Source organism: Rhododendron vialii, chromosome 11a, assembly GCF_030253575.1.
Source record: "Rhododendron vialii isolate Sample 1 chromosome 11a, ASM3025357v1".
NCBI classification, from domain to species: domain Eukaryota; kingdom Viridiplantae; phylum Streptophyta; class Magnoliopsida; order Ericales; family Ericaceae; genus Rhododendron; species Rhododendron vialii.
Genome location: NC_080567.1, coordinates 5,016,289 through 5,040,834, shown reverse-complemented (window position 1 = coordinate 5,040,834; position 24,546 = coordinate 5,016,289). Strand labels below are relative to the sequence as shown.

The window sequence follows — 24,546 nt, the reverse complement described above, 5'->3', positions numbered from 1 at the left end:
ACATTTCCATTTTCGTAATCACAACTCCAAGTCCATTAGGTTTTCAAATATTACATCATTGGCTCAACGGCCCAAATCTTACTTAGGTAACAAGTGTTATAAGAGTTAAGAGTTACAAATATTCCGTAGTCAAGAGGATTATAACTTAAATTACAAAATACATCTCTCAAAAGAAATTTTCAAAGATGAATGAGTAACTCCTTTGGTTAACTTTCAAAAAGGTGTGTCCACAATCCAAGCACTCCAGTCATGCAAGCTACTGTTCCGGTTTAGCACTTGAAAAAGATATAAGGCTTGAGCTACACTAACCCAGTAGAAAAGTATACGCAAACTCTATACGCAAATGAGCAATACAAAAGAACAAACGATAGAAACCCAGTGACAACAAAGATAAGCATAACTATCATGATCATGTATCCGACTATTGCCAATCCACCTTCTCGTGCGGTACCACATTCTTTCCCATTTCTCCTTCGATCATCGTCGAACCCTTTATCATGCGATGAAGTATGCACCAAACGCGATGAGACTCAACAAGCGAACATGAAATACATGAGGGGTTACCAAAATGAACTAACGAATTTAGATTTCGAGGTTTCAAACGTCTTAGAGATAACCCTAACCTTTCACACGTCAACTAAAAGCAGCATTTAAACTCATATCAATCCAACAAACTACAACAACTATTCAACCATTTAATAACTTTTTGAATGAATGCCACAAACTGTTAGGACTACAGGTCATGGTCTCTCTGTGTTGGCAAATTCCAAGACAAAAACACATTTATTTGTATCCCTATTTATCGAGTTGTAATTTATTTATTTTTATTATTTAAGCTAGAGAGTGTGTATAAGATTAGAGTGGAAGGAATCTTGTTGTGTAATTGAGATTGAGCATATCAGGCAAATAAAATAGGAAAGATTTGATTGTGTGAGGAAAGAATCGCTACAAACGGAAAATAGATTACGCCGGATCTTTTCCTCCTTGTCTAACAAATTCATGAGATTAGCTTTCCAATTTATTGGAACAGTCAGTGGTGGCAGCCTTCAATTTACGTGAGGCAAAAAGGAATGCTGGTCCTAATATAAAAAAAACAAGTCTATGAGGATTTTTGACGACACGCGAATAGGGATAGCAACTTCATTACATTTTCTGCGGGATATTGAAAAGGAGGTTCTTTATTCTTTTGAATCTTGGAGTACAATGAGATCAACGGATCATTGAGTGTACAAGACATCTTCAAGAGGTTCCAACATCTTCTTCAACTTATAAAGCCCTAAGGAGGATTCCTAGGCAAGTTCAAGTCCTTCGGTGGATTTTCGGGAGGCAAACGGAAGGGTTGTGGATTCAAGGCAGTGGCAGTCAAGCATTCAGAGAGGTGTACGTGGATTCGGCAAGAGCATCTAGGTTTAGGTCTGTGGAGTTCAAACTTATCGTAAGAGTTCTTGTAACCTCGTGTTTAGTAGTGTTTGATTCCTTCCCGTGGTTTTTTCCCGTTTTGGGTTTTCCACGTATATCTTGGTGTTCGTTATTTGTTTGCTTTCCGTTTGTGAGATTGATTTTGTTTATTGCTTGGTGAATCGTCGATTGAGATTAAAACATAGCAAATATTTAAACCTAGAGGAGCTAGGATTTTTCACAAACAACTTCCTCATTCCATACCATTCACCATAGAGCCTAATTTCATAAAACCTTCCTTTTTGATTTCCAAAACAATTTAGAGAAAACTCAAGACCATTATAGGCCGAGCTCTATTGATTCGAGCGGAATACCAAAGTCTATTGATTTATGCCCAAATACCGGAAACCGTTGATTCGCTCAAGAATACCGGAGGGTTTTATGTCAAAAAAAATCCCTTTTCCTTTTAAACAATCCAGTTTAGTAAAAATTAATCTTTCCTTCTTTTTTTTCTCAAGATCTCACATCTCATTAATCAAGGTGTTCGCATGTATCACATGTACCCCGGGACACATCACATATAAGTGATGCCCATTTATATACTCTCGGACACATCATGTATCAGTGATGCCAATTTATATACTCCAGGACACATCACGTATCAGTGATGCCCATTTATATACTCCAGGACACATCACGTATCAGTGATGCCCATAATGTCATATATGTATATATATGTTGTGTCCACAATATCAGTAAATCAATCATATTCATCTCATGTCATAACAACCATTCATGTTCTCGCTATCCCGATTTAATAAAACAATCATTGGTAATCCCATTTCACAAACATCCAACCATTCAAGCAAGTTCAAAGCCATTTATTTAATCACACGATATTACGAAGACAACAATCTACTGCAACGCATATAAGCAAATACACACATTCTCACCGTACCTCCAAGTACACCCCCGTACCTTCACGTATCACGTATCAACCCACGACTAGACTGCGATGCTCGGTCTTTTAGTTGCTATACTTGGAGTCCGTAAATAATATGCTAAAGGAATCTAAAGGATTCTACGAGTCGAGAGAAAACGATTTGCAATACTACTCATTGGATCACTAGGCATGCTCATGTACGTCGTTCGTGTTTCAACGTGCAATAACCTACATTCCTCATTTCTTAACTCAACGAGTTCATTCTAGTCCATTGGATACCACTCTAAGTGTGAAACAAGTAATACTTTCTGAAACACGTGAAAGATTGCATAAACAAACCTATTAGAGTCGATGAGAAGCTTCAAAATGTGATTTGGAAGATGTAGGAAAAGCTGCTCATAGACTTTGTAGCAATTCAATCACCTACTAGTAGGGGAATGAGTCCTACCAGTAGAGAATTCTATACTTGACCTACCGGTAGGTGAAGGGTTCCTACCGGTAGAAGCTGGAAATAGAAAGGCCAACATCTGGAATGTAAAACTCTTGTACTTGACCTATCGGTAGAAGAAAAGTGCCTACCGGTAGGTGAATGGGCTTTTGAGCTGCTGTAGTACGTTTGAGCTGGTTAGCTAGAAATTTCTCACTTGTCCTACCGGTAGGTGAAAAGTTCCTACCGGTAGGGAGAATACGTTTCGGGCGATTTTGACAGAAATTTTAGATTTTGATCCAAACTCAATGACAACCAATTCAAGCTCAAATAAGGCACTAGAACACTCAAATAACATATAAAGAGAGGTAGAATTTCCTATCTCAAGTCGGAAGGTGAAACCCAAACAATTTGGACGAGCCCTAGCTTCCGAAACCTCAAAATCAATTGAATATTCCTCTCCGGGCTAAACCCAACTGAATACAAGCTGAAGATCATGTACGGAGGGTGGAATGAAAGTCAATCTTCATGGGTTTTGAGGTTGGAGGTGAGATTTGAGAGTGGGAGGGAGAGAAATGGAGAGAGAGCCGAGAGAGGGAGAGAGAACGGGAGTGAGAAAGAAAAATGAAGTCAGGGAAAATTATTCCCCTGCCTCACACACCACACACTTATATACACACACTTCACACTCTTAGCCATAGCACCTAAAACTTCCAATTCTGTCACTTAAACCCCTAATTTCACACAAACACATCTTTCACATTATAATATATCTCTTTCTCATTTATAAACATTAAAACTAGGAAATTTAAATAAGGGTCTCTATAGTCGCTCCTAGTATAATATGTTAGGGTCACCAAATGTAACACCATGAGCTATAGGAGCTCAATAGAATAATTCATACCCACTAACTCTTAACTTACAACAATAGACCATAAAATCAACGATTTCCACGTAGTACATGCATATTTAACAAAATAGTTAACAATGACACATCCACATCCACATTCACTATCCAAACTAACGTTGGTGTCCATGATTTTCTGAGTTTCTCCTATGCGACTTATCGTAGACCATGTCACCATTTTTCACCTTCCATTTACCAAATCAACATTTCCAAAATCGTTTTTAACACACCCAACCTCGGTTCCGCCGTTCCGGTCTCTTGAGTAACCCTACAATGGTTCCGCTGTCCCGGGTTTCCATTGGCACACAAAACTTTGCATTGGCTCCTCTCTGCGGATAACCAAGCTACACACCCAACCTCGGTTCCGCCGCTCCGGTCTCCCGAATATCCTCACAATGGTTCCGCCGTCCCGGGTTCCCATTGGCACACACACCACACAATGAGTTGCAACGTTCGGCCACATTGTGGTTTTGAAACCATTTCTCTTTTTCAAATCACGTCTTTTCATTAACCACAAACTAAGTCCCATGTTTCTATTTTCTCAATTTTTGTGTCTCTTTACATGCATGGACTCCGTGGTAGGACTTTTCACGTACGTACACATAAATCATCCATTGTAATTTTGAAACTAAACTAGCAAGGCCATCCAACTCTATATTACTTATCATGCTCATAATATCCCTAAGTTCACGTAATCATGTTCAAATATTTAGCACACAACTTAAAGCATAGTGTCACATGGACGGACACCTTTGGAGTGGATACCACTTATGCTTTATCACACATCAAACAAGTAATCCAAGTAATCACATATACATGCTCATAACCATCCTTAAGTTCAAAATACGAATACTTTCATTCAAGTTTATATTTCGAAAATTCATTCTTTCTTCCTTTTAGGGAAGTTTAAAACAACATATGTTTTTTCGGAAAATAGAGTTGATATATTCAACATACTCCCCTTCCTTTTCAAAACTTTAATAAACACCTTTCAAGTTCTCATTCATTTCCACAAACAAACAATATACACATTTCTATATTTAGAGATAGTAAGTACGGGACTCTACTTATACTTAGAGTTAGATTGTAAGAATAATCTATATTATACTTAGAATTAGAGAGTATGGATATTCTACCATTCTTCTTGGCGGTAGGGTGGCTACGGAAAAGTAAGTCGACTATCGGACGGAGTAACTTCCTACGGTGATCTTACGATAGCTTCGAAAGAGAAAAGATAGAACTTTATTTTTCTCTTGAAACTAAACTTTGACCTAACTTCTAAACTTTTTGGATCGAGAGGGTGGTCGAGTAGTGGTTAGGAAGAACTCAAGAATAAGAAAAACAAAGTAAGAACACAAGAATTTCTAGAGAGAGAAGTTGAAAGGTTGAAGGTGTGAGTTGAATGGCATGAGGGGGGGTGCTATTTATAGCAAAAATCTTGGCTCCCTCTCCCCTCAATTGCCCCCCCGCCCCCCTCTATTTTCTCTCATTTTTTGTTCCATTGAGTTGTCAAATCTCACCTTTAAACATGTCCAAGCCATGTCAATCCAATCTAGGTGTAAGAATAGGTTATCATGAAGGGTTTTGGCCTTGTCTTGTCCTATGAGGGTTTACTTGCAAGGAAAAAGAGAATGATTAGCTAGGTTTATGATTATGGTATGCATGGCAAGTCTAGGTCTTGTCAAATCTATGTATTCATTGGCAAGTCTTATTTCTTTTACTCAAAGGATAAAAATTACCCTACAAACTATTACCCTAAGAACTATTATCCAATGGGTAGAAGGTAATGATAATAAGTAAGGTTTTGAAATGACTAGTCATGAAGTATAATGATTACTTCCCTAGGTCTAAAAGGTTCATAAGGTTCAAGGAGGGTTGAATGGTTCATCTAGGGTTAGGAGAATGTAACTAGGTTGAATTGGTACTTAGGTTTCTCTAACTAATCGGTTGGAAGCAAATTCTACTTGCCAAGTAGGATTTCTAGCCAAGAAAGATTTTATTTTACTCATTAGGAAAATGTACAAGTGCTTCTATAAGCATACTTGTCTTTATGAAAATGACTGAATTGTTCGGTGCGAAAAGATATAATTTTATAAGTCTCAAATCTAATTATGATGGATTATTAGAAATTAAAAGGAATCTTAAAAGCAAATTCCAAGTAATTAAAATAAAATCCAAATATTTAACGAAATTTTTATTTACCAAAATCAGGGTCGTTACATTATCGTAGGAAGTTACTCCGTTCGATAGCCGACTTACCTAGCTGTAGTCGTCCTACTGCCAAGAAGAACGGTAGAATGCTTCTACTCCCTACTCCAAGTATAAATAGAAGTTTGTATATCGCTTGTATTATTTGAAAAGCATGAAGAAAGATAGCTAATGAACTTGACATGACATTAATTTTTTCCCATACGTTCTTTCATGGTATCTGTAGGCCGCCTATAAAGGAACCAAGTTCCGAATTGTGGCTTACACTTTGGCCATCTCCGTACGATAATGCCCCCGAGTTTGGAAACTAACCAGTTGAATTTTCTTCTTTGGGATTTTGGGCGTTTTTGTCATTTCGCGCTCAAAAGTGGTGGGCCATAGACACTATTTAGTTTATTTACGAATTCCTTTAATGGGTTTTCAGACTTTCAATGTTTTCCGTCTGCGTCCCAATTTTTCTACACTATTTTGTCACATAGTGGTGTTGGGCTTGGGGGCTTTCTGACCAAGTTCCGAATTGTGGCTTACACTTTGGTCATCTCCGAACGATAATGCACCCGAGTTCGGAAACTAACCGATTGAATTTACTTCTTTGGGATTTTGGGCGTTCTCGTTATTTCGCGCTCAAAAGTGGTGGACCATAGATACTATTTAAGTTATTACGAATTACTTTTGTTTTCTGTCTGCGTCCCAATTTTTCTACACTATTTTGTCATGTAGTGGTGTTGGGCTTAGGGGCTTTCTGGCAAAATTGCCTCCCCCGGTTACTTTACACGCAGGAATAAAGCCTGGAATCCAGGCGGTCTGTCCCTTACAATAATTCTAACACCACACCCAAGTACACACCCACACTTATAATAAGGGTGGGCCCCACACACACTGGGTGTGTAGTATGTGCGGGCTCCACGTCTATTGTGAGTGTGGATGTGTGATTGGGTGTGGTGGTCGAATGATTGTTTTGATAATGCTCTTCCAATATTTTTTTTAAATTCTTCTCTTCCCATTTGCGTTTCCATTCATCCGGCCACCACCATCTCTACGACGGATGGCCAGGCAGGCGTCTCAAAGCAGATGATGCCCGATCAGCTGTTGCAGGAGGAGAAGATTTGGAGAGTAAAGTTAGTGAGGAGCTCAGCGGCTGGGTCGTCTACGGCTCCAGTTGGAAATACAAGGACGCCGCCGATTTGTTTGACAAAGTCATCAATTCTTTCAGAACTTAGCAAATCCTGTGAGTCCTTTTCCCCTTGTTTTCTTTTGGGTTGTCGATTGGGGTGCTTCGGATTTGTATATCAACGGTTCAAGTTTGGTCAATTTATTGATGTGTACTTTTTATGTGGTAAAATTTCACAGAATCTGTTGGGTTTACTCTGGGGAAAGAAATGCATGCATTCGACCAATTGGTTGTTGGTTTTGGTTGCTTATGAAATTGACTTCATGCTCTAGGGAAAACTCGAAAAAGGTCGCATTTTCGAGACTAAAATTTGATTTCCAAAAAACGACAGATGTGTGAGGGCCGATTTTGTGGTCTCTATGCTCTGTGATATCAACAATTAATTTCTAATCATTCCTACAGGTTTAAGCACTATTTCTAGCGCGAAATAGGTCTTTAGCATAGAATAGGAAAAACATTACCATTTTGTTTTTATTCATTTTCAAGGATTAAAAAGATAGGTAGAAAAACAAAATCTGTAAGCTAAAAGAAACTTAGAATATTGAGTGCCTTCCTATTCTTTGTCTTTAGGAACTTTAAATAGAATAAGCTTAGTAGCTGCTTTAGCTCACTCACATGGGAAGGATGATGTATAGGAATCGCTAACTCGATATACTCGAAATGACCTGAAAGATAACAATAACAAAACTTGAGTGGTACTCCATAAAACCGCAACCTCAAAGCATGTGAATGCATTTCTTTCGGAGTTTTCAGCATGATCACTGGTAATAAACAACAAAAAATGTGAAAAATGAGTGCCTTCACATTTTCCAGGTTCTCCAGCACCACATGATTCACATTTTCCAGATTCAAGTGGCTAAGCAAGGAATGGATATTTATAGTAGCTAGCATCGCTTATAGGGAAGTCATTGTTGGATGATGTGCACTAACGCACACATGCACACACAGAAAAAGATAAGGAATATTACCAAAATTCGTTCAGAATTAGGAGAAAAACCTATAAGTTCTAAGTTAGTAGGCTTCATGCAAGATCATTTCATAGCTGATGTAAGCAAAATCTAATTATTAAAAAATCTTCCAGGTCCAAAGAAATTTTATTACTCATATGAGCTCACTAGAGGTTGTTTAGAAGATTGTGTGAATCAAACTGTTGATCAAATGCTAGCTTTAGGATATTTTCTAAGCTTCAATTCTTCTTAGTTGTAGATTGTTATTATAGCAGTAATGACAATGACTTTGTTATTGAGAACTCAGATGGGTGTTGATGTCATTCATGCAAACAATTATCTGGGTGCTTTGTTCTTTGCTCTTGTGGTTCTTTTTTTGATGGATTTCCGGAGTTGTTCATGACTGTTACAAGACTTGTTGTCTTCTACAAGTAGAGAGACTTATACTTCTATCCAGCATGGTCACACGCAATCCCGTCCATGATTCTCAAGGTTCCTCTTTCATTGTTTGAAGCTCTGATTTGGACTTCTCTTACTTATTATGTGATAGGATACAGTCCTGAGCCTAAGAGGTTAGTACTAGACATATATTGTGTATTCCTTTAAGTATGAAATTGATTGGAGGAAGTTACCCCCTTTTTTTTCACAAATATTTGAATCAACTAATTAACAATAAAAAAGGTCAATTTTCACTGATTACACATTTAGGTAACAAAGTTCATCGGTACTTCCACACACACGCACACGTGCACACACACACACTCTCTCTCCTTATAAAATATTAAACTTACTGGGATTGACTTTCTACCATTCCTCGGTATCTTAGGTTCTTTCAACAGTGGATTCTTCTTTTTGTTGTGCACTTTGTTGCAATATCCATGTTTCGTTTCGTGGCATCTGTTTGCCATACCATGGTTGCTTCTATAGCAGTTGGTAGTTTGTTAGATACGAGCTGGCCACATTCTGATTCTAAGTTCCGATATCAATCAAGTAGATGCAATTCGTGGAAAGAGTACACTACAAGAAATTACACAATTCCCGACTAATTTTTTCGACTAAATAATATTTAGTCAGCAATAATTAAATAATTAGCGACTAACTATTATTTGGTCTGCAAACGGTAAAATATCACTGACTAATTATTTTTGGTTGCCGAAACACTACTGTTCCCGGCTAAATTTTTTTTTAGTCGGTAAACATGTGGCGCGAAGGAAGATATTTCGCGCGAGATGGGGAAATTTTTGGCCGACTCAAATTGTAGTCGGTAATTTATAGAAATATCATTTTTGGCCGACTAAAAGTAATTTAGCCAGGAAATATAATTTTTTCAAATTTAATAAAATAGAAACGAAATTACATTTTCCAACCAAATCTAACTTAGTCGGGTAATATCATTTAATCCAAATTAAAAAATCAAATGCATTTCCCAACTAATATATTTAGTCATGGAATATCAACTTTTCCCCCTTTTTTAAAATTTTGAAGAAAGTAAATATTTGTTCCAACTACATTGATCATGATGTAACCTCTCCGATCACTACCGCTCATTTTTGTTCCCTTCTTAATCATAAGATTCTCGTAAAATTTTGGTTGGTCAGGTCAAGGAAGCCCCGTTATCGGCACAAAAATTCTTAAATGTAAAGAATTTTGTTTTCCGATTAAATGGCTATCTATATGACAAATTCGTATTACGTCAAAGATAGATGATTTGGATCATGAAAAAATACCTCAGCCGGGGCTCGGTTAGTTAACTATAACACTTAAACGTCTCCAAACGCATTAAATGTCTTTCGATAATGTGGTCGCCAATACTAAATGATCTCCGATTTGAGTGACAATGCTATAATAAGTAAGACGTGAAATCATAACGGTTCAGATTGATCATTATAAAAAATGATTCGGTAGTTACCTTAACTATATATATGTTTGATGCATTTGATAGTTAACTAATTCTTATGTTGTACTTGTGATTGGAATAGCCACAAGATCGCGAGACGATCAAGATCATTGATTTTCTTGCACTTGTTGAATTTATTCATTCTCGTAAATTTGCGGCTAGATCAGGTTAAGAATATCTCTTTATCGAGACGTGAATTCATTAGAAAAATAGTATTTTTTGTTTGATCAATTGTCTAATGGAAAATAATCAATTGTAATACTAGTAAGAATGATCTAACTGATAATATTAGAGAAGATAAATGGTTCTGATCGCGCAAAAAAACTCAAGTGGGGCTCGGGTGGTGTGTTAGAAGACTTTAATGTTTTTGGATGTGGTAAAAGTCATTCCGACTCAAAAAATTATTCCAGACTAAATATTTAGTCGGCCAAGACAAAAAATCACCAACTAATTTATTTTTGGTAGGGAATGATTAAAAAATTTTGCGCGAAGCTAAAATTTTCACCAAAAAAATGGCGGGATTTAGATAATTTCCGACTAACTCTTTTGTCGGCAAGTCTTTTATAATACAAAACGTTGCCGTTGCACCTTGTCAAACCCATCCAGCATACACTTCCCCCATCTCCCTCACATCGTCTTTCAGTTCATCCCCCTCCCAATTGACCCTCTGACCCTCTCTCCAGCTGTGGTCGCTCAACCCCTCTCTCCAGCCGCCGTCTCCACCGGTCAGCACCGCTGCCGCTGCCACACCCCCGACAAAAACCCCTCTCTCCTCCGACTTTGGTCTCAGATACTCCTGCTCCTATCAATCAAACCCCCCGACGAAAACCCCTCTCCTCCGACTTTGCATCTCCAGCCATGGTCAAGTCGCTGTGTCTCTCTCTCGCTCACTCCTGCTAGGTACTCACACACACTCTCTCTCTCTCTCCGCTACAATCTGGGTTTTCAGTGCTCCAAATGAACAAATCGATTTGGGTTTTTAGTGCTCCAAACAAAAAATTCAATTTGGGTTTTCTTGGTTTTCCAATTTGGTGGCTGGGTTTTCAGTTCTAGTTTCTTATTAGAAGGTGGGAGTATGGTTGAAGTTTTGACGGTGGCTGTACAGAAATGTGCAATAGTTTTTTTTATCTGATGTGAATGTGTGAAATTGATTTCTTTTTAAAGGAGTTTTGGGATTTGAGTTGACAGCTTGAGAGTTGCTTATCCCAAAAAAAAAATGACAGCTTGAGAGTTAGCAGTTTGATTAAGTTATAGTAATCATTTTAGGATAGATGCCTTTCTTCATGCTGAAGATTTCTGTGAAATCGGTTTGTGTGAGTTCCTGAAACTAGGTTGATCCCGTCCAATGACCTTCCGATTGTATATATACGTGGTCCAAACTTTACTCTAACTTAAATTGCTCCTGGAGATGTACAAGTTGTTGGATTAGTCAGCATTGTAAATGGTACTGATATGGCTGTATTCATATGTGATACTTTGACACACAACAACACGTCATTAGTAGTTTAACCATAATGAATTTCTAATTACAACTTCATGAAGTGAGTTGCTCGTTCTCATTGGTACACATGCTTAGGAAGGAAAGTCACTCTTCTAATGATTTTGATGCTTGCTTCTTGAAATCGACAGTGCTGCACATGCGAAGGTTGCACCATTGGGTCATGTTTGAATATAACCAGTTAAGGGGGCGTTTCCGATATACTTTTTTTACTTCAGGCTAATGACAATAGTCAAGTTGTTTCTACTAAATGGTATTTTAGTTGATGTGTATAAGGAGAATGACCTGCCTAGAAACCTGTGAAAACATTAGTTTTAGTCCATTTAGTTTAGTGGAAACATGGCACACAAGCGCAGGAAGGAAAACCCCATTATAAGGGGTTTTGATGCTTACAGCTTACTACTTGAGATGGATAGTGTTATACATGAAAATGGTGCAAGTGAAGGTTGCTTGATTAGAATTTTTTTATCACTGCTGCTAAACACTTTCAATTGGAAGTACTGTTATCTCAGTCATATGAACAATGAAAGCCTATGTTTTGGAGGAAAAGTAGAGCATAGCATTGGGGCCACTAGTTATGAAATATTTGCAGAGGTGTTTGTCTTGTGGTTGTTGAGCAATCAGATCATTCTCCCTCTTTCACAGGAAATCTTGCAATTTCTTTAAGTGGCGTCAACATGAACTTTCTCCTGCACACAGTTGGAAGAAGGGATTAAACAAAGCGGAATCGGAAAATAGGGCAAATACTGGGTATGGGGGCTTACCAGTTTCCACATTCTACGATAACTCGGACTTTAGGCCAGAGGGTTGGAAGCAAGACCAAAAACTGCAGTTCGGCTTTTGACAGTACCTAAATGCATTTGCAGAGAGTAGTAGTATCATCATGCAATCTTGTAATAGGATAGTATTTTAGTAATAGGACACCGGTCTAAGAGAATTTTAATGGTTGTATGGTCAAATTCACCTTGGCTTCAAGGATCCAAACCACTAGTCCTATGGCATTGGGGGGCAACATCTGAAGCCTGTAATCCACTTCTGGAGGAAAATACCATCTTGCTATAGGCTGCTTCCCCTAGTGAGCCTGCACAGTTTTTTTGTCTGCGTAAGATTACTAGGGGTTCCATTTTTTTCACCCTTTGGCATTTGCTTAGGTTGTATTTTGTGACTAATTGTTGAGCCGCCTTACTAGACCATATCAGTAGTCTAGATTCTACTATCCTTGGTCCCTAATAGCAGGTCTCTTCCCGATTCGGCTGAACCGACCAAGAGCGTCTCGAGCGGTGTGCTGATTACAGGTCACCCACGCCCAACTGCCCTCTTGGCTCAAATATGTCATGACTGACGTAGGCCAACACAGTTACTGCACGTGCCGAGCAGGAGCGAACCGGAGGACCACGCCTAGACCCACTGATCTTTAACTGTACCCCCCACAATATATATACTTAGTGGGCCATTGGAATTCATGCATTATCTGACCTATTATTTGAGCCTGAACAAAAATGGTACAACATCGAAAACTTATAACATGAGGCTTAGATTAGTATTGGCCATTCAAGTTGTAGTCCATGACTATGAGCCTTAGCCTGAAATTTATGTTTTATAAAGCATGGTAAAATGCTAAATAAGAACTATTACATGTAAACCTCCAATCACACAAGAATTATTTTCGAGCACTCATAATTAGTAATAAATAATCTCGGAGTTCAATATTTGATTTTTACTTCAATCGTTGTCTTGTTCTCTCGTCGAACGGCAAAAGCTTATTCCAGGCCGAGGCTACTCTAGTAAATTAATTTCTTAAATCATGATGTGAAAAAAGTTGAGTGCAAGGTTGGGAGAAGAAGTAAAAAAAACAAGGAAGATATTCTTTAAACTTAGTATAAAGGGTAAAATAGGCAACGAAAGAGATGAGAATATCATAGGGTGCAAGATAGTGGAAGTCCATTAGGCTGTGAAGGCTCCAGTGAATTTTTCCACGTTGTACACTTAAATTCTATGACGTTGGGTTGTCGCCAGTTCTAGTTCTGTTGCATGAAATGTTATATTTTGTGCCTCAATCCTTTCCTTGTTTTGATGTTTTTGTACTCATGGTGGTAAACTAAGTAGTGTCTTTTGTACTTGTCTATGGTGTGTCTTTTGATCCTGACATAGAGCCGGGTGTGTCTTTTGTACTTGTCTATGGTATCTAAGGAGTCTAATTATGTGTATATTCATGGTTAGGGGATGATATAGATGAAGAATTAGATGAAGAATTCTTATTACTTTAGTCCATAAGCAACATCAATTTTTTTTTTATCAGCCATAAGCAACATCATTTGGTAAGAAACATTTCGTTATTATTGATTATCTGTCACTTGCTATACATGTCTCATTATAGTTCACTTCTTTTATATCCTTGTTTCTAATGGAGTAGTATTACATCATTTGACAGATTGCATCATGGGTCCTGGATCAAGAAAGAGTAGTGCATCCTCCAACTCGAGTATCACATCGCATAAAATTGCAGAACTAAGACTTGGTACAGCAGCTACACCTACTCCGCAGCCAGAAGCTACAACATCTATTCCTCCTTTTGTGGCATCTACTCCTTCGAGTGTTCCATCTCCTTCTACCCATACAAGTGTTGCAGGTAAGTACATCTCTCTCTGACAATCCTAAAAGTACATTTACATATGTTCATCCTGCTAGTTTTTAGCTCCGTTTTGCGATCCAGCGATCCAGTAAACTAGGAGTTCTGTGAATTTTTTAAAAATCTGAACATAAGCAGTTATCTCATAGTATTTATTGTGGTCTAGGAAATTGAAAGCACATCATTTTAAAAATCTGAACATCCCTTGGCTTGTTTACGCTTTTCTTGGGGGCATGTCCCTAGTTGTCTATTGCATCACGTTTGTTCCACCAATTGCTGTTTGCCTACTTTCCTGCTGCTGTCCAGTATTGGAGCTGACTATTACGACTGCTGCCTGTTATGGCACATATACTGCTATTCTGCTGCTGCTGTTCTGAAAATTTTCAGATAATTTTCTGATATGGCTACTGTCTTTAATCCAAGTTGGTGTAGAGTGAATTAGGCTCCAAGTTGGTGTATTCTACATTTGCAAACTATTGTTTCATACGGCTGCTTCTAATGTTCTGATGGGTACAGTCAAGTAACTGCTGATCTGTTCTGCTGTTTTGTTGTTTATCATATGGTTACAGTTGTGGTCTATATAGCATATCATATTGATGCTGTATTACTGTCATGTATTGCTGTCTTGCATCTGTTTTGTTGTTGTTTCTCTGGTTGTTAAGCTATTTTTTTGCCGCTGTCCGGCAAGTTCTGTTGCTTTTTTGCTGCTAGGTTGGATGGAAGATTGATGGCAGCTTGCTTAGTTGCCAATGTGCAATGGTATCTCTGATATTGGGTCTTGTATCTAGGATCCTACCACCATTCATACTAGTTAAGGAACAAAGAAAAAATAAAAAGAAAAGGTATTATATGATCAGTCGAACATTCTGCTGTGAACATTCTACGTGTATCCCTCTCTTCTTTTATACTATTCCTGCATCTCAATTGCAGCTGCACCTTCAAGAACGCAGCGACATGTGCGGGGGCCTACACTTGGAAAAAGAGTTAGAAGGTTGATTGATGGCAAGGATGGGACGAGGCTCCCAATTTATGTGACACAAGAAATGAGAGCTTTTTGCGGGCAAAATGCAACTAAAGTGGCGAACGACTTGGGGTCACAAATTAGGAGGATGTGCTACCCTACTGCTGACAGTTTTTGCCACTCGTGGCCAAGTGTTCCTTTGGGGCTGAAAATCGCCATAATATAAGCCGTACGGGTAAGAATGTCAAACTGTGCGTAGTGATTATTTCTAGTGAATAATGAAATATCGTAAGGGATTAATTCCACCTATTATATGCTTCTAGGACAAATTTGAAGTCACCGAAGATAATGTTGAGTTCACTCCGTTAGTTGAGAAAGTTTTTTAGCACAAAGCCGACTTACTCTACAAAGACTGGAAATGGAGAATGAATGATCATTATGAAAAGACAAAGGCTCATTATGAAAAGACGAAGGAAGATGACAAAAACCCATATCAGCTTCCTTTTACCAAAGACATAAGCCTGGATACTTGGAAGTTCATGATTGATCATATATTCAACGATCTAGATTGGAAGGTTAATCAGATAGTTGTATGAGTTACATTTCCAATTCTATGCTTATATCTAACAAGTTCTTTTTTTCAGCCCCTCAAAATAGCTGGCAAAAAAAATAGAAATGCTCCGGTAGATGGTTACTCTGTTGCTTCTCGTGGTCATACTTTGGGTTCTCGATCATTTGCTGCTGCAATCACCACTGAGGTGAGATTTTTTGTGCATTGTTAAGACCTTTTAAATACCATCAAATATTAAACAGAGTTGGAAAATAGTTCAGAATTTGGGCATATGATTGAGCTTCATCAATGTGGTTACTGTTATGTAGATATCTTCATTGTGTTTTTTTTTTTTTTTTTTATCTGTAGACATTGTGGTAGACATACATCCATACCAATGAAAGCATGTCATAGCTCCACAATGAGAGTATGTCACAGTTCTCTCACCAAAGCTCCAACGTTCTGAAAATTTTTTCCTTCTAGAAAGTCAAGGGAGGTCCATGAAATCATTTTAGTTAAGCAATTGTCATCAATATTACTGGTGCTTTCACTATTTTGTGTCTGACAGATGAAATCAATCTCAATTTTAATACGAGGGGTTACCACCGATGTGTATTTTTGGTTGTTTCACAATTAGGATATGAGCCCTCAAATTCTTAATCTTTGACTTTGTCCAGCAGGAAATTATTTGAAACCTGCTAATAATTCACAGTAGGGGAATAAGCTATAGCTTTTCCTTGCTTTGAAGGCTCATAGGAACTTATGTCGTGCAGTCCACTTTGGTTACTCTTAGCTTTTAAGTTTTATTTGCTAGATCTCAATAACAGAAAGTGTAGAGAAGAAAAGTGCGAGAGGCTTTCAAAATTTTCAACATATTTTGTAGGAACTGTGTATGACGGGAGACTACTGCCCATGTGAAAGGAAAAGACACACTTAGTGTCAAAAATGGCCTTGTAAATTCTGTTTGCATTGGATGTGAGGTGGATTGATGTTTTTATGTGATGTTGATGTGGTGCTGCCATTTATTGCTTTTTGACCATGTCTTAAAGATGCACAATATTAAGACCTTATAGATTTGCTTGTTAAGTTTGTTAAATTTTGACAGAGCATGATGCCTCATAGTAGCTTATATGCTATCCTTGACGAGCTAGGATAAGAATATATTTGATTTGTGCACACATGCTTGAATCTGATTGTGCTTTAATGTACTCCAGTATAAGGCCCTGGCCCACAATCTGCAATTGGTTAATATGTATGATGTAAAGCACTTCCTCAGTCAGTATTTGAATATGGTTATTTCAATATGTTAGCCAGACAAGCCTAATGGAAAGGTGCCAGATTTGTGTGAGAGATACCAAGCATCACATACATTGAAAGATGGTGGATGGATCGATCCTCAATGTGAGGAGATACATGTATGCATCTAATATCTGTAGACATTTTGTTTTTTCTTTTTCAATTAGTCTATTCCTTATATTTTTCATTGTTTCTTTTCTTCTTTTTGCAAATGACAGGCGAGGATGGTGGTCAAGCGGGACGAGGCGTCTCAATCAAGATGTCCGCTGACGGACGAAGAACTTTCAAGGATTTGTCTTGGGGAAGCAAAGTATTACGTAAGGGGATTTGGGGTTGGCCCGAGGCCTTCATCCTTCTCTTCCCAATCCCGCTCCAACTCAGCACGGCAAGAGCTGCAGAAAGTCCAATCCGAGATGGAGTTACTTCATGAGAAGCGACGAAGAGAACAGGAGGAGTATGAAAGGCGGTGGGAGGAGGAGCGAAACCGGCGTGACGAGGAGCAAAGACAACAGGAAGAGCAACAAAGGCAAAGAGATGAGGAGCTAAGGCTAAGAGATGAGCAAAGGCAACGTGAATTTGATGAACTCAAAGCCATGATGATGAGCCAAATGCATGGACGAGACAATGTGTGATTGAGGTGATGGTGGGAAATATTCGGTACGTAATTTCCTCTTTGCTATGAATTAATGGGTTAACTTTTAATGGGTTGCATATCAATTGTCATCTTCCTTCCTCTTCGCTGGTGTTGTTTTACTTGGCTGGTATTTTTGGGATTTGGTGATAGTTGAATACTGTTTTTTGTGGTTGCTATAATGTCCGATATTGTTTAGTTTAACGACAATGTATTTTGATACAACTCCTTGCATTATTATCTATTAGCTCTGAAAAAGAAGTAATCGATGTTGTGAACTTGTGTATGAACATGATGGATACCTAGTGTTTTTGTGGTTTAGTGTATGAACATGATGGATACCCGGTGTTTTTAGTAGCTCCTGCCAGGAGAATGGAGAGCTGCTCTCTTTTTTAGACCATAATGTGGTGAAAAGTCTGTAACAAGAGAAGAGTCAAGGTTGACAATTAGGTGCAATTATGTTAGATTAGATTAGATATTTATTCTGCTGGAATTGAAACTAGATGTTTATTTACTCTATTAAAATTGAAAGCTAATGTTATTTACTCCTTTGAATTGACCTTGGGATTTGGCCCAATGGTCGTGTAGCGCTCTCTTTTAGTACTTAATGTTTATTCTTGCTAACAAGTAACAAGGTGTTCCCACGCCTTGGGATGTAAGAGGATCTTGCAAAAGAGTCTTCAACTTGGCCCATATGAACCTGAAAATGTAGGGGTAATTGTCTTCGCAAGCCCACCAGTACCATAGTATTCTTCATTTCTTCTCAATAAAGAGAACCTATGTTTCACGGACGCAGACATGGGACACGACACCGACACCCCGACATGAAAATTTTCAAAAAATGGGGGACACGACACGTTGGGGGACACGTTATATATATAAAAATTCACCTTACTTTTCTTAATACCAACCGAAGGTAGGTCAAAATTCACCTTACTTTTATTTATAGCATCCCAACTTTCCCTGTTATTGTTAAATTGCTCCTGTCATGCTCGACATCTTCAACTGGTTGTCACCAAACCATCTTTAAGCCCGAAGAACTCGAAGGCTCATTTTGTCAAACAGTTTGTGTGTGAAATTATGGTCTATAGAGTTGTTGAAATTGGTGGTCGGTGTCTTTGGAAGGTGGAAGGGGGTTTTGCAATCAAAGGAAGTAGGAAGTTGAATGCATGCCTTACCTATCTTGGCCTCTGTTGGAATGCACTTGAGTTGTGTCCATTATGTTTTTGTAGTTGGAGCCTTGGTTGTCGGCTTGCGGAGTTAGGCGGTTGAGGAGAATGGGCTGACGGAGGGAGGCTGTAATGCTTTTTTCGGAGGCCAGGGGAGACATTGTTGTTTTCTATTGTTTACGTTGGAGTATTGCATTGTGTCGGTTAGGAATGGGCGTGGGGTTTGTATCATTAATGTTAGGAGTGTTACTTTGTGTCGGTTGGGAAGGGGCATGGGGTGTGCAAGTGCAAGGGTTTTTTTTGGGAACATAAGAGTAGAAAATATATTTGTACATTTAAAAAAAGTAGTATAGATGAGCATGACAATATTTTGATATAATAAAACAAACATTTGGTTATTTCTGGTGGAAGAATAAAGTAGCAAGATTAACGTATATAGTTGTTGAAATTACAAATTAGATGGCTCTCTTCATTCTTATATCCATACTCGAGAAATGTTGTTTTATGTGCATGTATCAATATCACGATGTTAGGTTTCTTTTCTTCCCTTGATGTACCCTTGTCATTTATTACCAATATCATGGGTCTTATTATTGTGTTTTGTTCTTTCCAAAGATATTGAAGTATCTGGCATCTCGTTAAGGACTATATATGAAGAAATTGGATTTTTGCCGTGGATTCTACCATAATCTAGTTTTCTCGCTATTGAACTTTCCTATTATTTTGCGCTCTAGGGCTTGGATATGATATGTTTGATGCTATGAACACTTTTCGTGGTACGATTTTTTGTTATTTTGTACTCCACGGATTTGGATACTATTTATTAAGTATTTGGTGAACACCTTTTATTTATGAAAGTTATGAATGAATTGTTCTTGAATTACAACACTTGATTACAGTAGATTGGGGAATAGATGTTGCTTAATTTAATTTATTGTGAATCATCAATAAAAAATAAAAAATCTAAGCTGATTTTAGAATTAGTATTAAAATATGTAATATTATATTTCCCGACTAAATACTCAGTTGGTAAAAGTTGTAATATGTGAACAATAAATGTTACATTTGCCGACTAATTATTTAGTCGGTAATTGATTGAATATTTACCAACTAAATAATTAGTCGGTAAATATTTAATAAATCCGGTAATTTTATTTAACATTTACCGACTAAATAATTTTTCCGACTAAATACTTTGTCGATAATAATACTAATTAGCCGACTAAATAATTAGTCGACTAAATAATTAGTCGGGAAAAGATAACATATTCCGACTAAATATGATTTAGTCGGTAATTACCTTTCCCGACCGCAATTCCCCGACTAAATCCCCAACCAAAGTTTTTAGTCGGGAATTACTATTGCCGACTAAATTCATACCTTTTGCCGACTAACTGTTAGTCGGTAATGGTGTAATTTCTTGTAGTGGTAAGAGAGTGTCAAACCAGAAGTTAAAAGGCCTGAAGAGATAATAGATATAGAAGAGAGTAAAATGGAAGTTGACCTAGAGAATAATGTCCTTTCTGGTGCTTCAAATCTGCGGGGCCTGAATGACATGGCTGACGAGTTCTTTGATGTTCCTGAACCATCGGATGACAACCGCGAGCATGAAGGGCTGCCCGATTTGAGTAAAAAATTGCATCATCCAGTACTTACTACTCACCAAACTTGTCTCATGCATGTAAAAGTAGCATAACCAACTTTCCAGACATGGGATTGGCTTTTATTGGTTCTTGATTCCAAGTGGTGCCTAATTTATGAGTCAAATCTTGATGCAGAGTTAATGGAGACCACATGGAGATATAAGCAAGCATCAAGCATCTATTAATTTGTTTTGACTATATCTCTCTCAAGTCTCATCGTTCTCATCATTTGATTCGGAGCCAAAAGGACCTTGATGAGATGTAAAGAATTTATCGTGTTTCACATAGATTTTAAGGAGAACCTGTCAACACATTTTGTTAGTTGTTGCATTTTGAACTCTATATTTTCTTTCATCTCTTTGAAAAGGGTTCACTTTTTGGGTTTATGTGCTGTCCAATTTATTATTTACATAGTTTTGCTGACTATAGCTGCAAATGTATCTAACATGGTACCTTCCTGACTCCACATGAACACCTTGTTAGCGGTTTTGATGTAACACAGAAAATTGAAGTTGTTCATTATGCTTTCACTGGAATTTGAAAGAACCCTTTTTTGTCTCTCGAAAATCTGTCTTTGTTTCTTTTATATTTTTTCTTCAATACTTGCTTAAAAGCGGTGTCAACTTCAGATTGTATTGCTGACTTTCTGTAATCATTTGATGGTGGTGGTGGTTCTACCTAATGTGACCAATTAGGTAGAACCCTTGAACTTTGAGTTTTGAGTGTTTGAGCTTTGAGTAGTTGAGCTTTGAGTGTTTGAAAAACCCTTGAACCCCTAAACTTAACCAAAAACCCTACCGGAACGCACTGATTTGGAGCCTGCATGTGCAGATCAACTTGACAGGTGTTGGTCAATGGTCAAAGCTTGACCGTTGACCAACGCGTGAGTAGGTAGTTCATGCGCGCGCTTCACCCAAACCCGCGCGCGTAGGTCAAATGGACAGGTGGTGGTCAACAATCAAAGCGTGACCGTTGACCCACGCGCTTGTTGGTATGACAGGCGCGCGCCAGTCAAAGCCTGTCCCCATCACCTTTATGGGTTGGGAAGCTTAGCCACCAAGTAACTCAAAGCCAGCTTCGTGGATTGGCTAAGCTCCTCTCTTTGCCACCATATCTACCACCTCTCATCCTATATATACCCCCCATGGTTCTTCCATTAAGAGGGTTCCAAAATATATTCAAAGGGTTACAACATATCAAGTTCCGAAGGATACAAAACCCTAACCCTAATTCCAAGCAACACAAGCTACCTTGTTTCCTTGCTTCTATCACTCATACTCCCTCAAGAACATAGCTTGTTCTTCCACCTCAACCAAGCCTCAAACTTCAAAGCTCAACTACTCTTTCACAAGGTATAACATACCTACTGATTACTATTTTGATCCCTGAGGTGGGCTGGCAGGGTCAATGCTGGTACTCAATACCATGCCCTGGCCCTAAAGCTGGCAAGGTTTCAAAAACCATAGTGGCAAGGACCAGTGCACGCCAATCATTAGTACACATGCGCCACTCTATGGCTGCACGCGCAGGTTTGGCGTGGGGATTGGTGCCTTGTTGTTTTGTGTTCTACTTTGTATATAGGTTACTGTAAGCATGCTAACAACCAGTTTACTACTTTCTTTTGTTAAAACTGTTAGTTTTAGTTCAATATGCCTATATGTTGTTATGGAGTACCTTTGGGATCATTCTGGATATGTCCCAGAACACAGAAACATACAAAACAAAGCACTAGTTTGACAGCTCAAACCAGCGCGCGCCTGTGGCTTACTCGCGCACGCAGGTGCATCCTCTGACCAGTGTCTGGCTTTTTGCATGGGTAGTTTGGCCTTAGGCCTCTGTTTTTATCCCCACACTGTTTATGGAGTGTTTTGTTAATTTGTAGGGCTTTTCAGCGTTTAAACTGTGTAGTGTAACTACTATAACTGCTTGGTTTATCCTAGGTGAGCACTGGTTCTTCCAGAGCCCAGAGGGGGATAAAAACAGAGCCTGTAAGAAAGGCACATCCGCACGCGCGTGTTGGATATTGGCACGTGCATGTTGGAACCGCGTGCAGTGGTTTTGGTCAGTGTATGTGAGTTCCTTCTTGCGCATGTCAAGTTTGGAACTGTGCACTGGGTTTGCTCTTTTGGACAGAACCTGGTTCTATCCTATTTACTGCTTTCGCATCCATGCTATCAATCATATCCTGCAAATCGTGTTACAACTTTAATCCCCATTAAACTGTTTCCCGCCCCTAAATGGCTAAAGAATTGATTAATCAAACAGAATCACAAATGTTTTCGCAAATGCCTAAGTAGAGACCGATCTCGGGATTGGGCAAGAGGGTTGCCTTAAAACTCTTCCCCTCTCGTAACCTAGCTCCCGAACGCAGATATGGTTATGACGGATTGGTGCTTCCACTTTTTCAAATCAAAACAATGTAGAAAGCATTTCAAGTTCGATTTCGTGGGTGTCGGACCTTCAAACCCAAGTGGCGGCTCTGAATTGAGCGCTCGTCGCGCTCCGCTTTGTACATTTTTTTCAGGGCACACTACCCACAGAAGCCTAACGGCTCACAGCTTATTCTAAATATAGCAAAGTCAGCTCTGGAGTCAATCGATGTTTTGTCTTTCGCTTATCTCTGCTCGCAGCCATCTTTTATATCTATTCATTAACGTTGGGCTGAAATCTGGATCTGCTGCTTGAATGTCACTAAGACCCCAACGCCTTTGGTATACATTGAGTGTCTAATCCTTGAAGTTGGGAAGACAGAAATTCCCGGTGCTAATGCGATTGTTCTCTTGGGAAATGCCAACCTGGCGAAGGATGTGGCCGGGAATATAGAACGTGAACCTTGTCAATCTAGCAATGACCATCTTGTTGAACCCGTCCGAATGAGTAGCCATGTCAGGCAAATCCAACCAAGTGCATCCCCAAGCAATCTCGTTGGGCTGCACATGCCTCAGGAATTCATACCACTCTTCCAAGTCCATCTCAGGGAATCTCATCTGCCTTTGATGAATTCATCGTGGAAAGAGATTCTAGCCTTCCTCCAGAGGATAAAGCTGCCCGATCTTGTCCGATAGCCACAACTACATAAGTGAAAAGACAAGTAAGAAGCCAGATAAGACCTGAGCAAAAAAATAAGTAAGAAGCTAGGAGCAACCTAAGCCGCATGTCGAGGTAAAATGAGAAAGTGTGAAAGCCAGAAAAATGTGAGCTGAGTGAGTTTACCTGAAGAAGAAGTGGGCTGCCACTGAAGACATTGGTCTGACCGGTGGTTATCAAGTCTAAGCGCAAGAGTGTCTTTACAAGGACAAGAGACACTACGTTCTTCCGAGCCCCCATCTGAGCAACCACTCTCACCAAGAGAGTACTGACTTGCCCATCGGCATGAACCAGTACGTAGGCAGCCAACAAATAGATCATCAAGGCAAAGTGGCGCCAGGCCAGCACAACATTGTCATCCAAGTTGCCATTAGGACTGTACCTTTCAATTAGGCGGAGAATGTTGATTTGACCACCTTCAAGCAAGGTGTTGGCCAAACCTCGAGAAATGTTGAGAGAGGTCGCTAGTAGCCCAGGCATGCTCACTTGATAGGGTGGGACAACAAGTGTAGGAGACACGAAGCTTCAAAGATAGGCTTGAAACTCCTCGACTGTCGGACACATCTCATCATTGCCAAAGCGGAAGACATGGACATCAGGGTCCCAAAACCTAATAGCAGCTCTCAGAAGCTCAGGGCGAAGTGGCACATGCCTAAGGTATCGGAATGAGGCAAGACCATAAGATTGGAAGTTCAACCAATCAATGGACAAAAATTCTACTAACCAAGGTTTGATCAAAGTGGGGAGTGGATTCTCCATCGAGAATGCAAAAGATTACTGAATATGGGAAATGAGAGTGTGAGTTCAACATTGCTAGCACCTTCCATTTATAGGCAAAAACATCAAAATATCAACCTCGATTCGCGTGCCAGAGTTAAACCCATGCCTTGGTGTCTTACCACCCTTGCAAGGAAGGACACTGCCCTCTGGTGGTCAGAAACCGTGTGTAAACAGTGTGGAGTGGTGACAAGGCATTATTCCCCTAGAAGGAGACTTGGTAAAACAAATGGATCTGCAGTAGGTACTACCTGTGCACGCCAGCATCATATCTACGTGCACGTATCCCGAGCGTATCTGACTAACCCCATACGCCTGTAATTACCAACGTATGCCAGTATGATACAGCAGAAAACAGTAGCAAACAGCTACTGCCTCTGATATGTCATTTTTGATCCAAGGACCTG

At 39.1% G+C, this 24,546-nt stretch overlaps 1 protein-coding gene and 1 long non-coding RNA gene across 2 annotated transcripts; one reads left to right on the top strand and one right to left on the bottom strand.

Annotated features, from left to right (window-relative positions):
- Positions 1-10,511: 10,511 nt before the first annotated feature.
- On the top strand, positions 10,512-19,512 carry LOC131308479 (uncharacterized). Its single transcript, XM_058335421.1, has 8 exons — positions 10,512-10,798; positions 13,828-14,025; positions 14,956-15,221; positions 15,310-15,561; positions 15,631-15,744; positions 16,847-16,951; positions 17,051-17,489; positions 19,248-19,512. Exons 4-7 carry the CDS (start codon positions 15,412-15,414, stop codon positions 17,462-17,464), a joined length of 783 nt encoding a protein of 260 aa, XP_058191404.1. The 5' UTR covers positions 10,512-10,798; positions 13,828-14,025; positions 14,956-15,221; positions 15,310-15,411; the 3' UTR covers positions 17,465-17,489; positions 19,248-19,512.
- On the bottom strand, positions 11,843-12,529 carry LOC131308480 (uncharacterized). The gene is made up of 2 exons (XR_009194445.1): positions 12,361-12,529; positions 11,843-12,246 (listed from the first exon to the last, which is right to left on the bottom strand). It is a non-coding gene; the product is annotated as an uncharacterized LOC131308480 (long non-coding RNA).
- Positions 19,513-24,546: the final 5,034 nt, after the last annotated feature.

What these genes read in the sequence shown, in the direction of transcription:
- LOC131308479 (XM_058335421.1), top strand. Translation starts at nt 15,412, where the DNA reads ATGAATGATCATTATGAAAAGACAAAGGCTCATTATGAAAAGACGAAG. An exon ending in TCAACGATCTAGATTGGAAG is followed by an intron (nt 15,562 to 15,630) that starts GTTAATCAGATA and finishes TCTTTTTTTCAG; the next exon opens with CCCCTCAAAATAGCTGGCAA. An exon ending in CTCAATGTGAGGAGATACAT is followed by an intron (nt 16,952 to 17,050) that starts GTATGCATCTAA and finishes TGCAAATGACAG; the next exon opens with GCGAGGATGGTGGTCAAGCG.